At 41.0% G+C, this 20,141-nt stretch overlaps 1 protein-coding gene across 1 annotated transcript in view; it reads left to right on the top strand.

The window, feature by feature from the left end:
* The window catches only part of PHEX (phosphate regulating endopeptidase homolog X-linked), a 111,348-nt gene that overhangs the window by 41,326 nt on the left and 49,881 nt on the right, over nucleotides 1–20,141 (top strand). Inside the window, exons 10-12 of the mRNA XM_009635698.1 lie at nucleotides 4,468–4,561; nucleotides 9,864–9,992; nucleotides 13,524–13,625. Of these exons, the coding sequence (XP_009633993.1) occupies nucleotides 4,468–4,561; nucleotides 9,864–9,992; nucleotides 13,524–13,625 (325 nt within the window). The remainder of the gene's footprint in view (nucleotides 1–4,467; nucleotides 4,562–9,863; nucleotides 9,993–13,523; nucleotides 13,626–20,141) is intronic.

Genomic DNA, 20,141 nt, shown 5'->3' with positions numbered 1-20,141 from the left:
TGTTACTAGAAAATAGTGCATTGGCAGGCTGTGGAGTGAATTTAGTAGAATAAGACTGTTATTTACTTGACAACCCTGCTGCATATAATCAGGTTACTGTGTGGAGCTTGAAATATGTGCAGCGGTGTGACTCAGAGGTCTGTCTGAAATTCCCAAGCCAGGACACCGCTGTGAGTCCAGCCCAGGAGCATGGCACTCTGTAGCAAGCTGCCCAAGAAGCTAAGTAACTAGCCTGTAGGAGTTTCCACCAGCCCTGGGCTAGCTAGCCTAAGTCATGTCAGGTGTCCAGTGCTGAAGTCTGTCATACTTTCTTCATAAGAAGTCTTCAGGGATTCCTTCAGTTTTTTAGTGTACCGATTAATTTTTAATTAGTTTATATGTACTACAGGAAGAAGAGTGTATGTTGAAAACATAGGTGTAGCTGTGGTATAAGTGAGATAATGGCAGAGCTCCAATACATCTGTGCCACGTGAGGGGGGAGATGGGACTGTGCTGGCACCAGTTAGGAGCCCCTTATATCCCCTCCCCGTTACCTGTGTGCTGGTGCTTTATGTGTGAGCTGTAAATGGGGTCCAGTAAATTGTGCCCTTGTTGGAGAGGTTTGCAGCTGTTGAAGGAAGCAGCTTTATTGTTCTCATGGATGTCAGAATGAATAACTGGTTTCCTTTGCTGTACCTTGCCCCATCTGTGCAGTAGGGGACAATTAATAAAGAAGTACTCAGTAATTCCTGCAGCATAAGAGGAATTTTCTTTAGAGAGGGATGGGGACACTAGATCTCCTTTCTGGTATTAGCCTGCCTCTGAAAAATTAGAGAAGTTACAATAATTTGACTGGACTAGTGCCTCTAGCAGTAGAGGCAGAAGTTTTTCAGTACTTGTAATTTGATTCATGAATACAAATTTCAAACAGATCTCAAAATTCATGAAAGAGATCTTTTTCTTAAAACATCAATTAATTTTTCCATCTATCTCATATTAAATCTATCCTCTTTAATTGCCACCGTGTCTGTTAATTAAAATGTTACAAATTCACAGAATTTTGCATGAGCAACCTACTTTACTCCCAGATAGGGTAGAGAGTTCCTTTGTAGATACTCATAAGCACTGGTATAATTTTAACTGTCCCAGCAAACAAGCTCTCTGCCACTTCCTTTGGGAGCATGTATCACAATAATGGTCATATTGGTTAAGAGCAAGCCTATGCTTCCTTCTGTAACAGTCATTTTGAAGTTAAAATAGGGAAACTGTGCTGTACTCTTCTGAAAGGTTACAACAACAAACGCTCTGGTCTCATCAAAAGAGCAGAGAGGATTTGCATGTTCTACTTGTGTGTTGGATTTTGCTCCATGTGAAAAGTTACCTTCTCTGAGCCTCAGTGAAGTTATTTGTGAAACTGGGATGAAAATCACCCCAAGATATGCACTGGAGGCGTTTCATAAGCAAAAAGTGTCAGTTTTCAAACCAAAGGAAGATGACCAATTGATTTTAAGTTTGTATAGTTAGTCAAAAAGGTAAAATGGTCATCCCCAAAATAGGTAAACAAATTCAGATAAAATATGATTTTGTTTTGTTTTGAAAAACAAAGAACACCACCCCTCAAATAGCAACAAACCCCCTCAGCCTTCCCCCCATTGCCCTCCCCACCCCCTTCAAATAATCATACCTCTGGGCTTTGAAGCGAAACTTCCGGTTGTTTTATGTACGTATGCATCAGTGGATTCTCATGTGATTACATTCAGGAATTATTACAGTCTCATCAGACAGCTTGGTTTTAGGACATGTCAATAGCCTTTTCCTTCCCAAATTAAACCAAACCTCAGTCAACTGTAGGATATTTCCTGAAACTGACAGCTGCCTTCGTTACTTATGCTAAACACAAAAGTTTTTGAGTTTCTGTTGATATTAGTGTCTTTGAATAAGTCACCTTTTTGAGCCTCAACCTTTACAAACTTCGATCTCTCATTCGCTACCAGTTTGACAGAGGTTACCCAACTCAAATGTAAGGACAAACACCACTAGATGAGAACAAGAACCGCACAGAATGGAGAATTGATTTTTTTGTAGCAATTAAGTACTCAATTGGATTATGATAGCAGTCTATTTAGCTGATGTTTTTTACCTAATACTTTTGATCAAAATGAAATCTTTAAACCTTTTAATCTCTAGGACATGCATAGATACTGTTTTACATCCACAGAGTAGTTACTGCAGGAGCATCGATTCTATTCAGCTCCACTGGAATACCTGATGCAGATAGTTGTGAGACTTGTGGAGTTCAAGTCATTTACAAAACCAATGAGAGCTGAGCATTTTAGGGTGCTTCAGTTGCCACTGAATGAGGAAATCCTGCACTGTCAGAAGTGTATTAAGGGGAAAATCTATACTTTCTGTTATTTCATAGGTTGGAATGAATTTTTAATGACCCTAAGCATTATCTCAAAATGGTTTGATCATCTAAGCAGAGCTAACTGATTTGGCTTTTGTAACACGTACTGTGTTATAAATGTACATTATTCATGCTAAGAAGCTTTTTAAGATATGTTTTATGTTTGTTGTGGGGATTTATGTGTACTATATATCTGTATACTAAAAGAGGAAATATGCCCAATGTGAGAAATGAGGAGGAGTATAAAAGGCGGGACTTATAAATCACAGCAATTCTCTACTCCCTGTGGAAGTTGCCAGTGGACACAAAGACTAGTGAGCACCAGGCCTTTGAGGTGACAGTTGGCTTGAGATTGCACCCTCAAGTTTTCCTGTGTGAAATGAGTTGAACATATTTCTGACCTATAAGCATATGCAGACTTAACTGATGAGTAAAATAGGCTTTGCCCAGTCTGTCACGGATGCACAGCTGCTGTGCAGGTTCATGTGAGTGTGCACACTTGTGCTGGCTCCAGTTCAGCTGAAGCAGCCTGCCGGGTCAGGGCAGGGTGCCTGCCTTCCCTGGCCACTGACTGCTGTGCCTGACCAGACTGGTCCCCAAGTGTGTGTCTCAGCCAGCCTGCGGAGAGTACACAGCCACTCATCTGCTGCTGGAGTTACTGGGTTATCACGCGCTGAGTCACTAACAGACAATATGTAGCTATAGCTTGTCTTAAACCTCTCCATTCTCACCTCTTTATGACCTTCCCGGCTGAGCGACCAAGATCATAAGCTTCCAGCAACAACATATCTTGAGCTGGAGGCTTTGTGTGGGTGGGCTGGAGCTTGTTAGAGGCAAAACTCAAGTTATGGCTCAGGCAAATGCCGCTGTGAAGACAACACGCCCCCAGAGTGTGTTTATAACCTGTTATGATTCAGAGGAGGGGACAGTATGGGATGTGCCTATGAATGAAGCTAATGGAGTGACACTATAGCAACAGCTATGCTGCTCCACACCTATGGCAACCGGAGATTGCAGAAATGGGATTTCTAGAGATGGGGGAGTTGTTCAGATAGTACATAACAGCATCTGTGGTTGCAAAGGAGCATTTTTCCTCTCTATGGAGAAGTGTATGGCCTGCCCAAAATGCCAAGTATATCCCAGCGTAGAGCAAACAAAATTTGGATATCCATAGCTTTAGACTAATGACTATCCTTGAAAAAGATGTCATGTATAGGACAAGATGAGAATGATATGCACAGGCCATTATTGGACTTGTTTTCAGACTGTCTGAAGTTGAACCGCTTATTTCACAACGCACCTTTACCTTATACAGCTGCTACTGAGCATGGAGAGAGCTCAATCTAGACTAGAGAAATCCTCCAGTCAAGTGCTTGAAGCTTTAGAAAAGGGGCATGGATGTTAGGTCCCCTGGGAATTTTAAACAAGTTCTTTCTGGATCTCTCAGTCTTAGTTCTTATGAGATTCTTGTTACAGAGACTTCTCTTTTCTTGGTATTTCAATTATCCATCTGCAGAATAGGAGTGGTAATACTTCAATAACTCTGTGGGTAGTAAGAACTTTTAAAAGCATATTGATAACATCTAATGAAAGATACAAATATGAGATAATAGAATATATGGGATGGACTGTTATCTATTCTGTTTCATAGTTACAATCTATATGCCCTACTAATAAGGAGAGATAACATTCACTATGATTTACAAAAGAAAAATCAGTTATTTTCTTATCTCTGGATAGAACTTTTATGCAACTATTATTATGACACAGTTCTTGCCACTTCTACGGAAAATGAAAACTGCCTTTTGAAAAAGCATTACCTAAAAATGACATACTAGGAGATGGACTCATTATAAGTATGCCCTAGAAGATGGTTGTCAGAGTGCAATTACATATTAACTGGCTGCAATCATAGAGGTTCTTCTGTGTAGTAGGGATTTATCAATTTGGTCATCACTCATTAATTTTCAAGGTGAAATTTCCGCCATTCAGTTGAAATGTCTGTAGAGATATTTCTGTGAGTGCTTTGTGGTACGTTATATGCGTTTAGATGTCTGATAAAAATATGTCTGATTTAACAGGACTCTTGCCAACTATCTGGTGTGGAGGATGGTTTATTCAAGGTTGTTTAACCTCAGTAGACGTTTTCAGTATCGGTGGCTGGAATTTTCTCGGGTAAGTTAGAGTTTTTATAGCATTTACAATGGTGCTAGTGTTGATACTCTTGTTTTCCCCTGGAGTTGCTTATACATTTACAAAACATGAAATGTTTTCCTTGCTGGATAAAATTTGTGAATAAACTTTTTTTGTTGTTGAAGACTTCCTCTAAAATAATGAAGACATACATATTCTTGTATTTGATGCTAAGGAAAAATGTTTTTTAGATTATGTTAAGATTTAGAAACCTCCCCTTTAAAAACCTTAGTCGTCTTACACAGAAATTTCAAAGCTGGAAAGTTTTTGAGTTACATGCCATGGCTGACTTGTGCTATTCCTGCACTCCAAACCTCTTTGGCCAAAATCTAAGCTTCAGAAAAAACCTACTGTTTACACATCCATCAGTCTGACCTTGGTGCTGGGGAAGGTCATGGAGCAGATCATCTTGAGTGCCATCACATGGCACATGCAGGACAACCAGGTGATCAGGCTCAGTCAGCATGGGTTTATGAAAGGCAGGTCCTGCTTACTAACCTGATCTCCTATGACAAGGTGACCCGCTTAGTGGATGAGGGAAAGGCTGTGGTTGTTCTCTACCTGGACTTTAGCAAAGCCTTTGACACTGTCTCCCACAGCATTCTCCTAGAGAAGCTGGTGGCTCATGGCTTAGACGGGTATATTCTTCGCTGGGTAAAAAACTGGCTGGATGGCCGAGCCCAGAGAGCTGTGGTGAAGGGAGTTAAATTCAGTTGGTGGCTTGTCACAAGCAGTGTTCCCCACGGCTCACTACTGGGGCCAGTTCTGTTTAATAACTTTATCAGTGATCTGGATGAGGTGATTGAATGCACCCTCAGCAAGATTGCAGACAACACCAAGTTGGTCGGGAGTATCGATCTGCTCGAGGGGAGGAGGGCTCTGCATCGGGATTTGGACAGTCTGGATCGATGGGCCGAGGCCAACTATATGAGATTTAATAAGGCCAAATGCTGAGTCCTGCACTTGGGTCACAACAACCCTGTGCAACGCTACAGGCTTGGGGAAGAGTGGCTGGATAGCTGCCTGGCAGAGAGGGATTGGGGGTACTGGTCAATAGCTGACTGAATATGAGCCAGCAGTGTGCCCAGGTGGCCAAAAAGGAAAAAAGCATCCTGGCTTGTATCAGGAATAGTGTGGCCAGCAGGAGTAGGGAAGTGATTGTGCCCCTACACTCGGCACTGGTGAGGCTGCACCTCGAACGCTGTGTTCAGTTTTGGGCCTCTCACTGCAAGAAAATCATTGAGGTACTGGAGTGTGTCCAGAGAAGGGTAATGAAGCTGGTGAGGGGTCTGGAGCACAAGTCTGATGAGGAGGGGCTGAGGGAACTCAGTTGTTTAGCCTGGAGAAGAGAAGGCTGAGGGGAGACCTAATCATCCTCTACAACGACCTGAAAGGAGGCTGTAGCGAGGTGGTCATTGATCTCTTTTCCCAAGTAACAAGTGATAGGATGAAAGGAAATGGCCTCAAGTTGCGCTAGGGGAGGTTTAGTTTGGATATTAGGAAAAATTTCTTCACTGAAAGGGTTGCCAAGCATTGGAACAGGCTGCCCAGGGAAGTGGTTGTGTCCCCATCCCTGGAGGTATTTAAAAGATGGCTAGATGAGGTGCTTAGTATCATGTTTCAGTGCGACTTGTCAGTGTTAGGTTAACGGTTGGACTTGATGATCTTAAAGGTCTTTTCCAACCTAAATGATTCTATGATTCTAATATAGCTCTGATAAAAAGAAAGCCTATGATTTCAGCTTTTCTAAGCTTCCTCAAACATCTCTCATACTCTAGTGCCAGCTTTACATGAGCTCTAGCACATCCATACACCAGCCATTTCCAGAGAGAAGCTGATCAGATGCCTTTTAGCTTGGGGTTGCAGAAGCCCCAAAAGACATTAGTCCCTGCCCCAAGCTATGAAAACAGAGCTAATTATCTATTAAATAATATGGGCATTTATGTAAAACCCATATATTTGATTAAGTGAGCCCTGAATAGAAGTCACCCTGATAATCCTGTGGGCAGCATGAGGACTCTTTAAGCAAACAAGGATGAAACTGAAACTCAGAGGTGCTTTGTCTTCTTGTTTCCAGGCCACGTTAGTTTAGATGGTGGTTGTTTTTCATTATGAAAATTAGCTGCTTGGTGACAGGCTGGCATGATGCTGCCAGTGATGTAGTATAGGAGGTGTGGGTGCTCTGTGCCCCATGGTGAGGCATGCAGGCAGCTAACTGAAGCACCCATAATGTCTTTCCTTGAGTGGTATTGGAATAGCTCTGAGTTGGTCATGTACCAAAAATAAACTCCAGCACCTTGATGGAAACTTCACAGGAAGGGCAGTTTCTTATACTTCTGAAATCATATTCAAATCAGTCTTGTTAAAGATGCCATTTTCTTCATGCAAAAATGTGAGAAACTGGCTGTCAGAACCACAGCGACAAGTTTTTAAGTGTGTCCCCTCCTGAGACATTCCTTGCTAGCCGGGTAAAATAGATTGATGCTGGCCATCAGCCAATCTGTAGCATAATACTGAGTTATATTGAGCTATTTTATGGCCAGAAAAATTCCTGGAAGGAAACTTTACACTTTGGATACTGTGCGGTTTGATATGGTAACTAGCTGCTGTCACTTCACTGGGTACTTTCTCCAGAAACTTAGGGAGAAATCTAATTCAAGTTGATCTTGCTTATTAACAATGTCATCAAGGGTTTCACATAAGTGGTTCAGAAAACTTAAGAACAACACAGTGAGGGCTGTGAATCAGCAGCTCATTCCCATTACCTGCCCCTGGGACCTGGAGATGGAGAGTTAGTTAAGTGCAGTAAACAGCAGTAGCTAAAGTTACGTGCAGTAAACAGCTCAGGGAAACAGACTTCACAGGTCAGCAGAAAGGACGTGAGAAACTTTGTTGAATAGATTTGTCCAGTCAGAAGCTGGAGGACTAAAGGCACACAGGTCCTTTAGGATCATAAAAAAGACCCACCAACCTCTTGCCAGATAAGTGAAGAAAACATTGAATAAGTGCTAAAAAGACATGCCCATGAGATGAAACAGTGACCCTTAGAGCAAAGGATACCCTTTATTCATTAATTTAGTCAGCCTCACCCATCATAACTGTAGTATTTTTTTCATCATCTTCTCATTTTCTGTTGGTGGCTTTTTCATCTCATGTGTAGAAATCTTGGCATCAAGACACTTAAGTTCTTTGCAAAGAGAGGGAAAAAGACATGAAACTTCAAATAACTTCAGGTTGAGAAATAGGACAAAACTGCTGACTCCAGAGAAAGTGCTTTGATTACCACATCAGCAACTATCAGCAGCTCCTCTGCAGTGGCGCTTTGAGTCCTAGCAAACGTGCAGTGGCACCTGGGGAAGAGACCAGTTAACTGTGTTGTGGAGGTCTGAATGGACTTCCATTCAGAAACCTGCTATTTATAGTCACTGTTGCTACCTGGAGTACTGTGTTTTAGAGTGGTGCTTCAATATTAGGAGGACCATTTTGAGGGAGTTCTAGTTGGTTGTTGTAACATAAATATCAATAAACCAGCTGTGAGATACAATCTATTCCTCTCCGCTCTATTTTTATTGGTCTCACAGCCTGTGCTGCCTTTCTGTCCTCCTTACAGTCAAGCCTCCCTCAAAATAATGATAATTATTATGTTGTAATAATAATATGTCACAGTCTAAAAGCCAGCTCTGTCTCCTGACTCTTTCTGTGGCTGATGCGTAGTCAGAGCTTTTGGAAGGAATTTCAAGCTCCGATGACTAATGCCATGACTCCCTTTCTTCCTCTGCATCAGGAAAAAGCTCCATTGTGTTTTTGCTTGGACCCTGGAGAGAAATTTTCTTCTCTCTTTTTTTCTCATCTTTGTTTTTTTTTTTTCCTTTGTTGAGTGCTGTGTTATAAATAAGGGTTGAAGAATTTGGGAAATGAGTTTATTTTCAAATTTGGCTCTGTTTATGAAACTATTACCTTATTATGTATTGGTTTGCGTGATGTGGTTTTCTTGAAGCAGTGTTCTCTCTGTCATTGAAAATCTATTAGTGAACATACAATATTAATAAAAAGCATTTGAAAATGCAATTCACTGGTGTATTTAAGTATGAGTCATTGATTAAGCTTAATTACAGGCAATATGATGGAGAAAATCAATCTTTGAACTACCAAAATATCTGACCTTCAATAGCTGAGCGTTAAACTACTCTGGAATTTTCCAATGAAATCTTTTCCTATTGGAAAACAACAAATCCAAACCCTTCAGTTTTGCTAGAAATTTAATCTTGGGCTCAAAGGAAGAGAAGACTGGAAGAAAGGAGATGCTCAGAAATTGCTAGATCAGTGCTTAAGAGGCTTGTGTAATCTGTGAGAGGGAAAAATCCTATCCCGCCTGACCTGGTCTGGTGTTGGCTCTACTCTGCGTTTACACAGCTGACAGGTGTTTACTACTGGACAGGGATTTTGCTTGTTCTCTGTGGAAAAACTTAAGAAGTTCCTTAAGTGGAAAGGAAACACTTTGAACCTTGAAAACAACAAATGTATCTTAAATCAGCACTGCTGTTGCTTACATGGGCCCATCTTATATTTTGCTGTGTGTACTTTTTTTTTGAAATTAACTTCTACCTTGATGAGAAGATGTAATGTTAACTGGGTAAGCATCCACAGTAACAACATTCTTCCCGTGAGAAACAGAAACAAAGGCAGCAATATGCTTGAGCTCTATTTATTTTACACAGGCTGTGGTAAGAGTAGCTAGACAGGTAAATGGCAAAATGGTGTGGGCATGTAACTACCAATGTTAGACATCATTATTTAGCACAGATGAGTTCATGGCAGTGGAGGGATCTGTAGGAGGTGATTCATAAGGATTGATCACATTTTCATGAGGATGATCTCCCTAGGTTTCTCACCTAGTCAGTGGAGAGAGAGAAAAATTTTCAGGAGATATCTCAGAGCAGGGATTTTCTACAGGAAAGTGTCTCTCCACTTAACACAGAAAGACTACCAAGATTAGCCTAAAATTGGCACTCAGGAATGTCTTCCCATAACTAACCCTCGAAGCCTACCCTCTCTAAGTCATTGCCATTGTACTGTTTCTAAGTTTAAAGTCTTACACCCATTTTGTGGGGTTCAAAGATTTGTCATAGCACTTGATGAAAACAGAAATAACTGTAAAGTATCGTTGTTGTTTCCTTTTGGTAAGTCTTTGAAAAATATGCTTTAGGCTATACTGTACGTGGATGCAGACTTGGTCTTCTTAAGCAGTATGATGTTATGACCTACTACATGTGCCTGCCAACAGGTGATCCACGGAACCACAACTTTGCTGCCCCAGTGGGAAAAATGTGTGGACCTCGTTGAAAATGCACTCCCTTATGTTGTGGGCAAGATGTTTGTGAATGCTCATTTTCAAGAAGACAAGAAAGAGATGGTAAGTCCTTTGAGATCTCTGTCTAGAAGCTTTTAATTAGCGACTTCCTCCTCAAAAATTGTCTCTGATGTTAGACTGATGTTTAAAAAGAGACAGGATTCTTAAAAATGCTTTAATTGAATTGGAAAAGAAATTTGAAAATTAAAAAAAGAAAAAAAAAAAGACAAGGATAAACCAGAACAAATTCAAAGAAATATCACCTTTCTGTCCATCTGGACACTGCCCATTCTCTCGATATGCAGCCCGTCAGACAAACATGTAGCCAGATCAAAAACAGGCTGAGCAGCATTAATTTGTGTAAATAATGACAGCCAGGCCGTGCAGGAACAGCGGGGGGGTATCAAGGAGAAATGGTTTAGTACTGCTAGTGTAATTCCTTATAGTAAAGCTTTTATTGACTTGTTGAAGACTAGTGCAGATTTCTCTGCTTCGAGTCTACCCTTCTAAAGCTGACTGTGCTAGACCTGTAGTCTAAGCAAGAAAAGCATAGCTGATGTCTGGCCCAAATTAAAGGAAGCTTAGAGCCACATACTGAGAGTTTATATTTGTGATTTGGATTTTTTTTTTTTCTCAACAGTGAAGGAAAGTATTCTTCCACACTGCTGAGTCCAGGGAATACCTTTTAGCTGGACGTTCTTCGTAATTTTAAAATTTCAAACGTAGCTATGTTATCACTTCTCATAATAACATATTCAAATGATTAATTACTCTTCACAATAATTTATGACTTATTATCAGTAAATTGTCATTTAAATCAGTATTTTTCTCATAGGGTTTTCCAATTTCTGCTTTTCCAGCCATTGATTTTCCAACAGTAATCGGTTTAAAATTAACTAATTTAGTCATTGAACTTAGCTTCTGGTGCAAGAGAGGCCCAGCTGTTTAGGAAACATAAAAAATAGCATCCTGGGCTGGGAGAAATAGCTCTGCGATAGTCCTGCACTGGCTCAGCAGCTTTAGTTTGTTCAACTTTATCTAGTTTGATTGTTTTCTCAGGGAAGGACTCCATTTTAGACAGACCAACAATCTGATTTGGCTCGTCCAAATCTTTGATATGTTTCCCTCTCAAGTTCTGCGTTTCTTTTGCTACTTGCCTTCAGCTGGAGTTTCCTCTCCGAGATCCAGCTTTTCAGCTCCCTGATTCTTGATCAAATTTGTAACGTGCTATTAGTTTAGTGGCAAAAATATTTCTGAGACATGAAACAGTATGACCTCTGCATAGGATAAGCAGGAAGAGAAGGACTATAAGAAATGTACACTTTATGGAGGGGACAAACATTTTTTCGTGTTTGTATATGTGAGGGAAAATTATGAGAAGCTGATAACGAATGGTTTTCTGTTGAAATGTGACCCAATTAAAATATTTCTTAGCATGCAAATTCCTTTCAGACCAAATCTTTAAAAAATTGTCTGAATTCACAGTAGCTTCCATAGTAAGAAATACATATAAAATTTATACTGTAGATCACAAGATTCAGATTTATAGTGATTAAAATTAGATGCAGGTGAACTTTGTTGCAATCTGTTTAGAAATGTGCTTTCAAAGTTAATAATTTGTGGTGTTATCATTTTCATTTCACTGGTTTTCAGTTCTATTTCTCTTAAGCAGTAAGAAAGCACTTGAGAAAAGCACTCTTATTTGTATGGATTTTTTTTCCCCTGGCTCATGGCATATATCTGTTTATGATAAGCAAATCCTGAGTTATGGATAATATGGATTCTTTTTTCCCCCATGTTTTGTCACTGATGTTTCATACCTTAGATACTTTTCTCCTTTTATCAAGAAAGACATTATTTGTGTCTAAATATAGCACTGAGTGCAGGCACCCAGAGTGCCTGCAGTGTTTCTTACAGCTATGCCTGAGCAGTTTCAGTAATAACTTTGATAGCAGGAATAGGTTTCTCCCCCTGCCCCCTGCAGTTACAGCTGGTGCATAAAGCCTAACTATACACCAGGGCCCAGCTGCAGAGCTTGAGTTTGAACTTGTAACCTCCAAATACAGGGAGTTCACCTCATTAGTGCACGAAGTTAATTGAGTCAGTGCTCTGTCATCGATATCTTTAAGTTACCCTATTCCCTGGGATGCAGTTTGCTGTGAATGTTGAATGTTTAGTCATATTTAATGCTAGACCTGTTCCAGTTGTCCCATATTGTCTCTAAAAATAAGAAAATGTTTTTTGAAAAGGGTAGGAAAAAATTAATAATCAAAGGAGCTTTGCTATGTTTTGTCTGGCTCCACCACAAATAAAGAACAGTTCCAGATTAAAATATACATCTGAGATATAAATGACAATTTAGCTAAAGGTAATGTTACTTTCCAGGGTTTAGTCCCCACTTTTAATGACATTTCAGAGCTACTAGACCTATAGAATAAAATTATATAAATCTCTGGTACTTGACATTTTCATTATTTTTAAATGTAACATAACTGATAACACAAAGATCCAGTAAGTCTTCATGTAATGATTATCTGTCATGTCTTGTGCTATCTCAACTCTGGTTGGGTCTGTGCTAAGGGACTCTAGCAATGGCTGGATCCCCTGAGTTGCCTCACTCTCACAGGACTGTCAGTGGCTATCTGTCATGAGGTTCATCTAGTGATATAAATAGAAGCAGCTGATTACATACACCTTTCTAGTCTGTGCTGCCAGGCAGATGCATAGGCATGAGGACATTTCTGCTCTTTAGACTGATATAATGCATCTCAGCCATTAGATTTCTTGTTTTCTGTCATTTCAGGGTTTTCTTAGTGTGCATACTCACTAAACAATCCCTCCCTTTTTTTTACTTGCTTGTGGCTTTGTATAGGTGTCTGAAGAAGCAGCCAAGCTAAAATGGTTGTGGGTTGTCCCAGCTTTGCACAGAAGCAAGCTGTCCCTTGTGGTTCAAGACCACAGAAGCAGCTAAGGCTGCTCAGTGTTGTAAGCCATGGCCTCTATCCCTGCAGTAAGTAAAGGGTAGGAGTACTCCACAAACACAGCTAAATACAGGCTAAATATTTGGATACTGCTTTGTGTTTGGATGATGATACTCTCAGCCCAAATTCAGTCCTTTGGCAGTATTAATAAGGCGTGTCTCAGTCTGACATAAACCAAACAAGGCTACAGATGCTCTTTCTGCAGCAAAGGCTTTATTTGTGCAAATGCCTTGCAGCTGGCTCCTTCTTCTGCATGGGCTAGTGATCTAGACCCAAAGTGTCAGAAATCTCCCCCAAGTCACTGAAAATCTCCCAGTATTTTTTATGATTTCAAGACAGACATTCTCACAATTGTGACATGAAAGGATCAGCAATGAGCAGGTTGTGTGGTACACCTGAAGGAAAAGAAAATGGAAAGAAACTTATTTTCAGAAGTGTCTGAGGACTGGAGAAAGAAGAAATCAGCCTTCAAGAAAGAACAGCAGATACTGTCTGGTTTGGAATCATTCATGGTCTAACCAAATCCATCGCTCTTGCATGCACCAGACCTTTTCTTATAACGACTCTGCCATGACATATTTTACTGTGGAGGGTTTTGCTAAATGTTTTGCAGATGGAGGAGTTGACTGAAGGAATTCGCTGGGCTTTTATTGACATGTTGGAAAAGGAAAATGACTGGATGGACTCTGAAACAAAAAGAAAAGCTTATGAGAAGGTAACAAATACAAATGTTGAATGGGTAAAATCCTGTTACAGTGAAGATTTGACTTGAGTGAGAACAGAATGTCATGGACTGTACTTGCAGTTCCAGTTACCTGCCGATCGTTTTGTTAATGAAGGGACATGTGCCACATTTGTTTTGCTAGAAGCTGAGCTGTCTGAGCTCCTGCTTCTCACTGAAGTTTTTTTTTGGCTCTGGCTGATGTAGATTATGCATTCATTTCAGATTAGCTTGTATCGTGGCTTTTCTTGACAAGGTCTTAATCTTGATTGGGATGTTAGGGGCACACCAACCTACAAACAGAAAACAGCGTCTAAAACATCTGGGACAGCTGAGGGTGTTTGGTGTGAAGGTGGAGGATCCAGCCTAGAAGGGGATATAATAGCCCAGGCCTCGTACCTTCTCCAGTGTCATGGTGGGGGGCCTACCTTGAAAGCCATCTTCCAGAAGTGCAATAGCCATCCCAGCTAAAGACCCACCTCCAATAGAATAATGCCAGTTGTGAAGTGTTATGATCAAGGATGGATTACTGATCCTGATTACTTTCAGTTGGAGTGACGATAAAATGCAGGAGGTAAAGGTAAAGGCAGGAGGAGGTACTCAAAGCTCCCTTTTCACTCTATTCCCAAGTGTACAGCATGTGATATGTGCAAAGGGAGCTTGTCCAAATGCAGAGCTCTGCCCCCTGAGCAGCAGTTGGAAGAGGCACAAATAAAGAAGAGTGGAGGGCAACTCTCTCCTTATTTGTTGAGGCAATGGGATATCAGTGAATTAGTAAATACCCTCTTTGAATAAACTGACATGCAAGTACAGCTGAACTGTTCCTGCTTGCTCTGCTGGAATAAACAGTGGTGTTTTGATTTAAAAACAAATACAGACTTCAAAGTTTTTTGGTAATCCTGATGAAAAGGCTGTTGAGACGTTTTATCATTTGAAAGTTTTAAATTCCGTATACAGCCCATTTACATTTTACACAGCAGTGCTCTCCACAGATGTGGAAATGAAATAGAACTGCATAAATGCACCAATAAACTCTATAGCAAGCAAACAATGGTAAGATGCCATTTATTTCCTGCTAACCTGATGGTAAATGGACTGCAGTTATTACTTCTTCCTGGCTGTTACGCTTGGGTTTTTTACTAGAAATACCCATAGGAATATAATGATCTGTAATTTAGATATTTGACAATTTTGGTGCAAAATAAGAGCAGGAAGATTTTTCTAATTACTTCCATAGTAGAGATATTTCCATATACCTTTACAGACATATGCAAGTATGATGCTGATGTGTCTAGCAGACAATCTGCTTAACCATTTTGTTAAAAATTTGCTACCTGCCTTTCAGCAAAGAAACAATACAAGCATTTCCACAAACTAACAAACTCCCTAAAAAGATCTCCCTTTCCCCATTTTGTTCTGAAGGTAGGTTAGAACTTTTGTACTTAGAGATGCCTGTTTCCCTCTGTTGACACACGTAGGAAGGTTATGGCACTTTGTTCTCAGTTTAGGCATCTCATTTAAGTTTCTGAAGTTAATGAGGTGAGTCTGGGCCAAACAATGTATGACAAACTAAATTCAAGCAATACAATAAAAGTAATACTACAAGCCATAGTACTGCAAAGAGCAAATGGTTTATTTAAATCCATTCTCACTGACCTGAGCAACAGTTTTATAGCTTACTGCCACAAGAACCAAGGTCAAGCTTGTGAGACACAAGTGTTATGTAATGACTTAGAAATAGCAGCGCAATTATGTGGTAGGACTTACTACTGTAAGTTTAAGTCCAGATTCACAGGAATGGCTACTTGGCTAGAAGGGAGGAGTCTAGAGAGACATTTTGATAATTTCCAGACATGGAGTTTGTGCATGTTCATTAGACACTATTCATTGCTAATGATAGAGATCAGATTTGTCCTGGGACATTTGGATAGGCATGTTTTCAGTTCAAGAAATAGATTCATTACATGTATGGTCAGATAATTCACTGGGCAAATTTAAGATTTGTAATAAAACAGAACCTTCAAAATCTGTTTCTCTGTTCCAATTAAATCTCATGAGCCCAGCACATTATGCTGTCACTTTTTTAATACTTACACTTTAATAAAGCAGAACAGACAAGAGGAATTTTAGAGTGAGGATTTTTTGGTTGTTTAAAATAAAACTATTACTTTATTATATAGGTCTGTAAAAGTTACATTTCTTCATCAATAGGTGTCACCTGCACCTGTGAGGATAGTGCAAGTGCTGTGGATTTCATAATTTAGGAAGGAGCTTAGTTTGCTCTTGAATTAAAAAGCAAGTTGTATTGTCCTGGAGGTCTTCTCAGGTTTACTCTTCATTTTGGACCGCTATCAAATTAGAGACTAGTATTATGACAGAGCGCCGTGGAATGCTGAAGGTACCTTCTTTCAGATGAAGGCCATAAAGAAGACTCTGCTTTGAACTTTTTTATAGGCAAACTGTAGTATTTTAGCCAATTATTGCTGGGCTGAGCCAAATAACACATAACACAACTGTTCTAGTTCTCTGTGGCTACTAACACCTCAGTGGGATTTTTTTATTAGGGTAAGATATTTTGCTTGGAAATAAATTTCAGTCCTGTGTCAGCATCTTCTGCTTTCTATTTCCAGAACAGAAGATGGCATCTGCCACATTATTAATCTGATACCCTTCTACAATAAGGTCACATGTCTATTGGGATGAAGGGAAGACTGTGGATGTAGTTTTTCTGGATTTTAATAAGTCTTTTGATCTCACAGCATCCTTCTGGACAAGTTGTCCAAGTGTAAGATGAGCAGGTACATGGCGTGTTGGGTGGAGAACTGGCTGAACGGCAGGGCTCAAATGGCTGTACTGAAAGGGGCTACATCTGGCTTGTGACCAATCACCAGCGGTGTTCCTCAGGCTCAATCCTAGGGCCAGTTCTGTTCAATATTTCTGTCCATGATCTGTATGCAGGACTTGAATGCACCATTAGCAAGTTTGCTGACAATACTAAACTGGGAAGTGCTGTTGACTCTCTGAAGGCACAAGAGGTCTTGCAGAGGGATCAAGAAAGGTTGGAGCATTGGGCAATGATTAATGGAATGAAATTTAATAAGAACTAATGACAGATTCTGCACCTGGGCTGGAGTAACACCAGGCACAAGTATAAGTAGGGAGAGGAGTGGCTGGAGAGCAGCCCTGCAGAAAGGGATCTGGGGATGCTGGTCAGCAGGAGGCTCAATATTCTGCCAGTGCCCTGGCAGCCAAGGGGGCAAACCACATCCTGGGGTGCATCAAACGCAGCAAAACCAGCCGGTCAAAAGAGGTGATTATCCCACTGTATTTAACATTGGTGCAGCCTCATCTTGAGTACTGCGTGCAGTTCTGGGGGCCACCATTCAAGAAGGTCCTTGAATGCGTCCAGAGGACAACACAAGTGGTAAAAGGGCTGGAAGGCATATCTGGTGAGGAGCAATTAAGGACTTTTGGGCTTGTCTAGTTTGGAAAGAAGGAGGCTGAGGCGCGATGTCATTGCTCTCTACAGCTTCCTGAGGAGGGGGCGCAGAGAGGGAGGTGCTGAGCTCTTCTCCCTGAGATCCAGTGACAGAATGCTTGGGAATAGTTCAAAGCTGTGTCAGGGAAGGGTTCAGGCTTGCCATTAGGAAACATTTCTTTACCGAGAGGGTGGTCAAACACTGGAACAGGCTTCCTAGAGATGTGGTTGGTGCCCCATGCCTTCAGTTTTTAAGAGGCATTTGGACAAAGCCCTTGATAACATGCTTTAACTTTTGTTCAGCCCCTTATGGCGCTGCAGGTAGAGCTCCTGTGTCAAGTTCTTTGGCAGAACTGTATGCTGCACATAGAAATGACTGCGACTCATGTATTTTGCTTTTCCTCTGTATTTTTAATCTCATTGCACTCCTGAATTTTTCAAAGGCTCTGGAGAGAAAAGAACTTCAGAAACCTCGTGGTTCTTCTTTACTGGACCAGCTCTATATGATCCATTTAATTTGTCATTAGCCTTTTCTTTAACTTCAGGCATATTTGGGTCATTAAAAAAATTTTTACTCATTTCCTGAAAGAAGAATAAGGTTGATGCGGGATCTGGATGTCTGGACTGTGAGCATGGAGAGCCTTCCTAGAAAAACACCTCATCTTAGACTACTCTTTTGTTCCTTATGGTGATTGTATCTTTAGATGACAACACTGTAATGCAAATGACTTGGCGAGCTTTAAAGAGAATTAACTGCAAATCCTCTCCGTGATTCGCATACTCACTTTTTATGTGTTTTCTGCTGCCTGTTTTCTGACCGATGCCCACATTTCTTGTGCACTTGGCTGAGGCCAAACTTGTATACCTTGCTGTCAGTCTGATGCTTTGCAATCAAAGGGACCATTGACCTCCGAAGGACTTACAAAAGGCCCTCTGGTAGAATCGATGCTTGAATTTTGCTTTAGGCAGCCTGTCAGCTCCATCTAATCGCTGAAGTGTTTCTCTGTGGCTCTCTTTGTGTCTGTTCTGTTGGTTTAAGTTACTCAGAGGGGACACTACTAATCTGATGAGCCCAAACCATACTAAAAGGATCAAATCAACTAGTCCATGTGACACAGGGAACAATTGTCTTGCAGCCTTGATTTCTGAGATTGACCCTTTTAGCCCTTGTATATGTTGGAGTTAAGGTTTGACTTCCCCTCTGTAACAAAACAACAAAATGAGATGACATCTAATAATTTCCTTCTGTGGAGGATGAAAGGATCCATCCCTCTCTTTCTGTGATCGAAACGTGGATTTACACCAGACCATCTGAAAGCCAATCTTGCAAAGAAAGTTTTTAGCAGGGTTAGGTGACTCGGTCTGTCTACACGTGCAGTTCTCACCTAGCTCTCTGGATGGAGCTCATGCTGCTTCCAAAGGAGCTCCAGGTCAGAGAGAAGCATTCGGCTCTGTGCTGTGATGCTCTGTTTTCTGCCCTGTCCTTCCTCCTCTGCTCTGTGCAAGTGTTGCTTTATCGCTCTGTATTTGACTGTCATCTGAAATTTGCTTTAAGCTATGCCTGTTAACCTCCCGAATTTTCAATGGAGATCTCCTATTTGAAAATAACAACAACAACCCCCAAAACCCAAAAGGTTCCTCTTCGTGCCTTTTTAGCTCCTCTATTTTGCAAGGGTCATTAAATTTTCCCCTCATTTGAAGAGCAGAGGAATTATTCAAACGAGTGCAGCTCCAAGGGCGTGTGTGGCAACAGTCTTCAAGTACGTGGTCTGTGAGTTACAGAAGCTGTGCAGAAAGAACCCTCGTCAGCTGCCCAGGCACCTGGTGAGCCCTGGGCCACCTTGCAGCCTCTGAGAAGGATGGCAGATGAGGAGGGGTGGGGATTGAGGAGAGCTTTTTGTTTCCCTTACAATGAAGGCGCAGATTGCAGCCAGCTATGTCAGCCAAATGGTATTGACAGCTGCATTTTGTAACGGTGGGCCACAGGGAAAAGGAGAAGCCGCAACAGAAACTCCATTGACATGACTTGTGTGATCAGGGCTCTCATCTTTAAAATGGTAATTTATTGCTGCGGCTCTTCAAAGGGTAATTCAGTGGAAGATCATTGCTGAGATGTAAAATTATTCCCTTTCTTGGGTGGGAGACATTATTTTATTAATCACTTTATTTCCTTCCTGAAATGCCCTTTGTGTTTGGGTTTAACTGGAGGCTTGAAAAAGATACTTTTACACAAAAGCCTGTTTTCTGAAAGTTTGCAAATCTCCTGTAAAATAGCCTGTATTGTAGGAAGTTCTTTTTTCCTTTGCAATACTATTTTTAAAGCATGGATGATAAGCCAAAAAAAGCTTGGTTTTCCTCTAATAAGGTTTTTCTGTAACATTATTAACCTCTTTAGGTCATGGAGCACAAATCCCAAGGTCACTGTGCAATCATTTTTTGCTTACTGACCTTGCCTGCTGCTTGGCTTTATTTCTCTCTAAGGAAGTCGTATACGCAACAGTTGTTTTCTTCACATCTCTCAGAGTCTGAAGACTGAGGCAAGAGGACCACAGGAGAAATATAAGGACAGTGCCTAGCTATAGGTGTCTCAGTCAGTGTTACATACCTTTGTTTAGCCTACAGAGTTTGTTCTGCTGCTTCAGAGAGCTACAGAAAACGTCCCAAGATAACGGAGTGTAATTTAGGCCAATAGCCCTTAGGAAATCAAGAGCCATCTGCACAAGCCCAGATTTAACAGAATTTAGGTACTTTAAATGAGGTGGGTGTCCATGGGTTGTCCCACTGAAGCTATTCGCTTCTCAGCTGGAACTTACTGGTTGTATCCAGCCCTCCAGTCAGTTAGCTGAACCCCTGCCATCTTTCCCAGTTCTCTGTGGTGTCTCTCTCTTCACATTTGGGTGATTTCACTGCGAACATGACAGCCATACTGCTCAGACCAGAGGTCCAATGTCTGGCTCGGACAGTGGCCAAATAATAGCAGATGTTTAGAGATGAACATAAGGACAGGGCAAGCACAAAGGGATACATTCCTG

This window comes from Egretta garzetta, unplaced genomic scaffold, assembly GCF_000687185.1.
Source record: "Egretta garzetta isolate BGI_Z169 unplaced genomic scaffold, ASM68718v1 scaffold373, whole genome shotgun sequence".
NCBI lineage: Eukaryota > Metazoa > Chordata > Aves > Pelecaniformes > Ardeidae > Egretta > Egretta garzetta.
The sequence above is the reverse complement of the archived record's forward strand: the minus strand, read 5'-3'. Positions and strand labels throughout refer to the sequence as shown.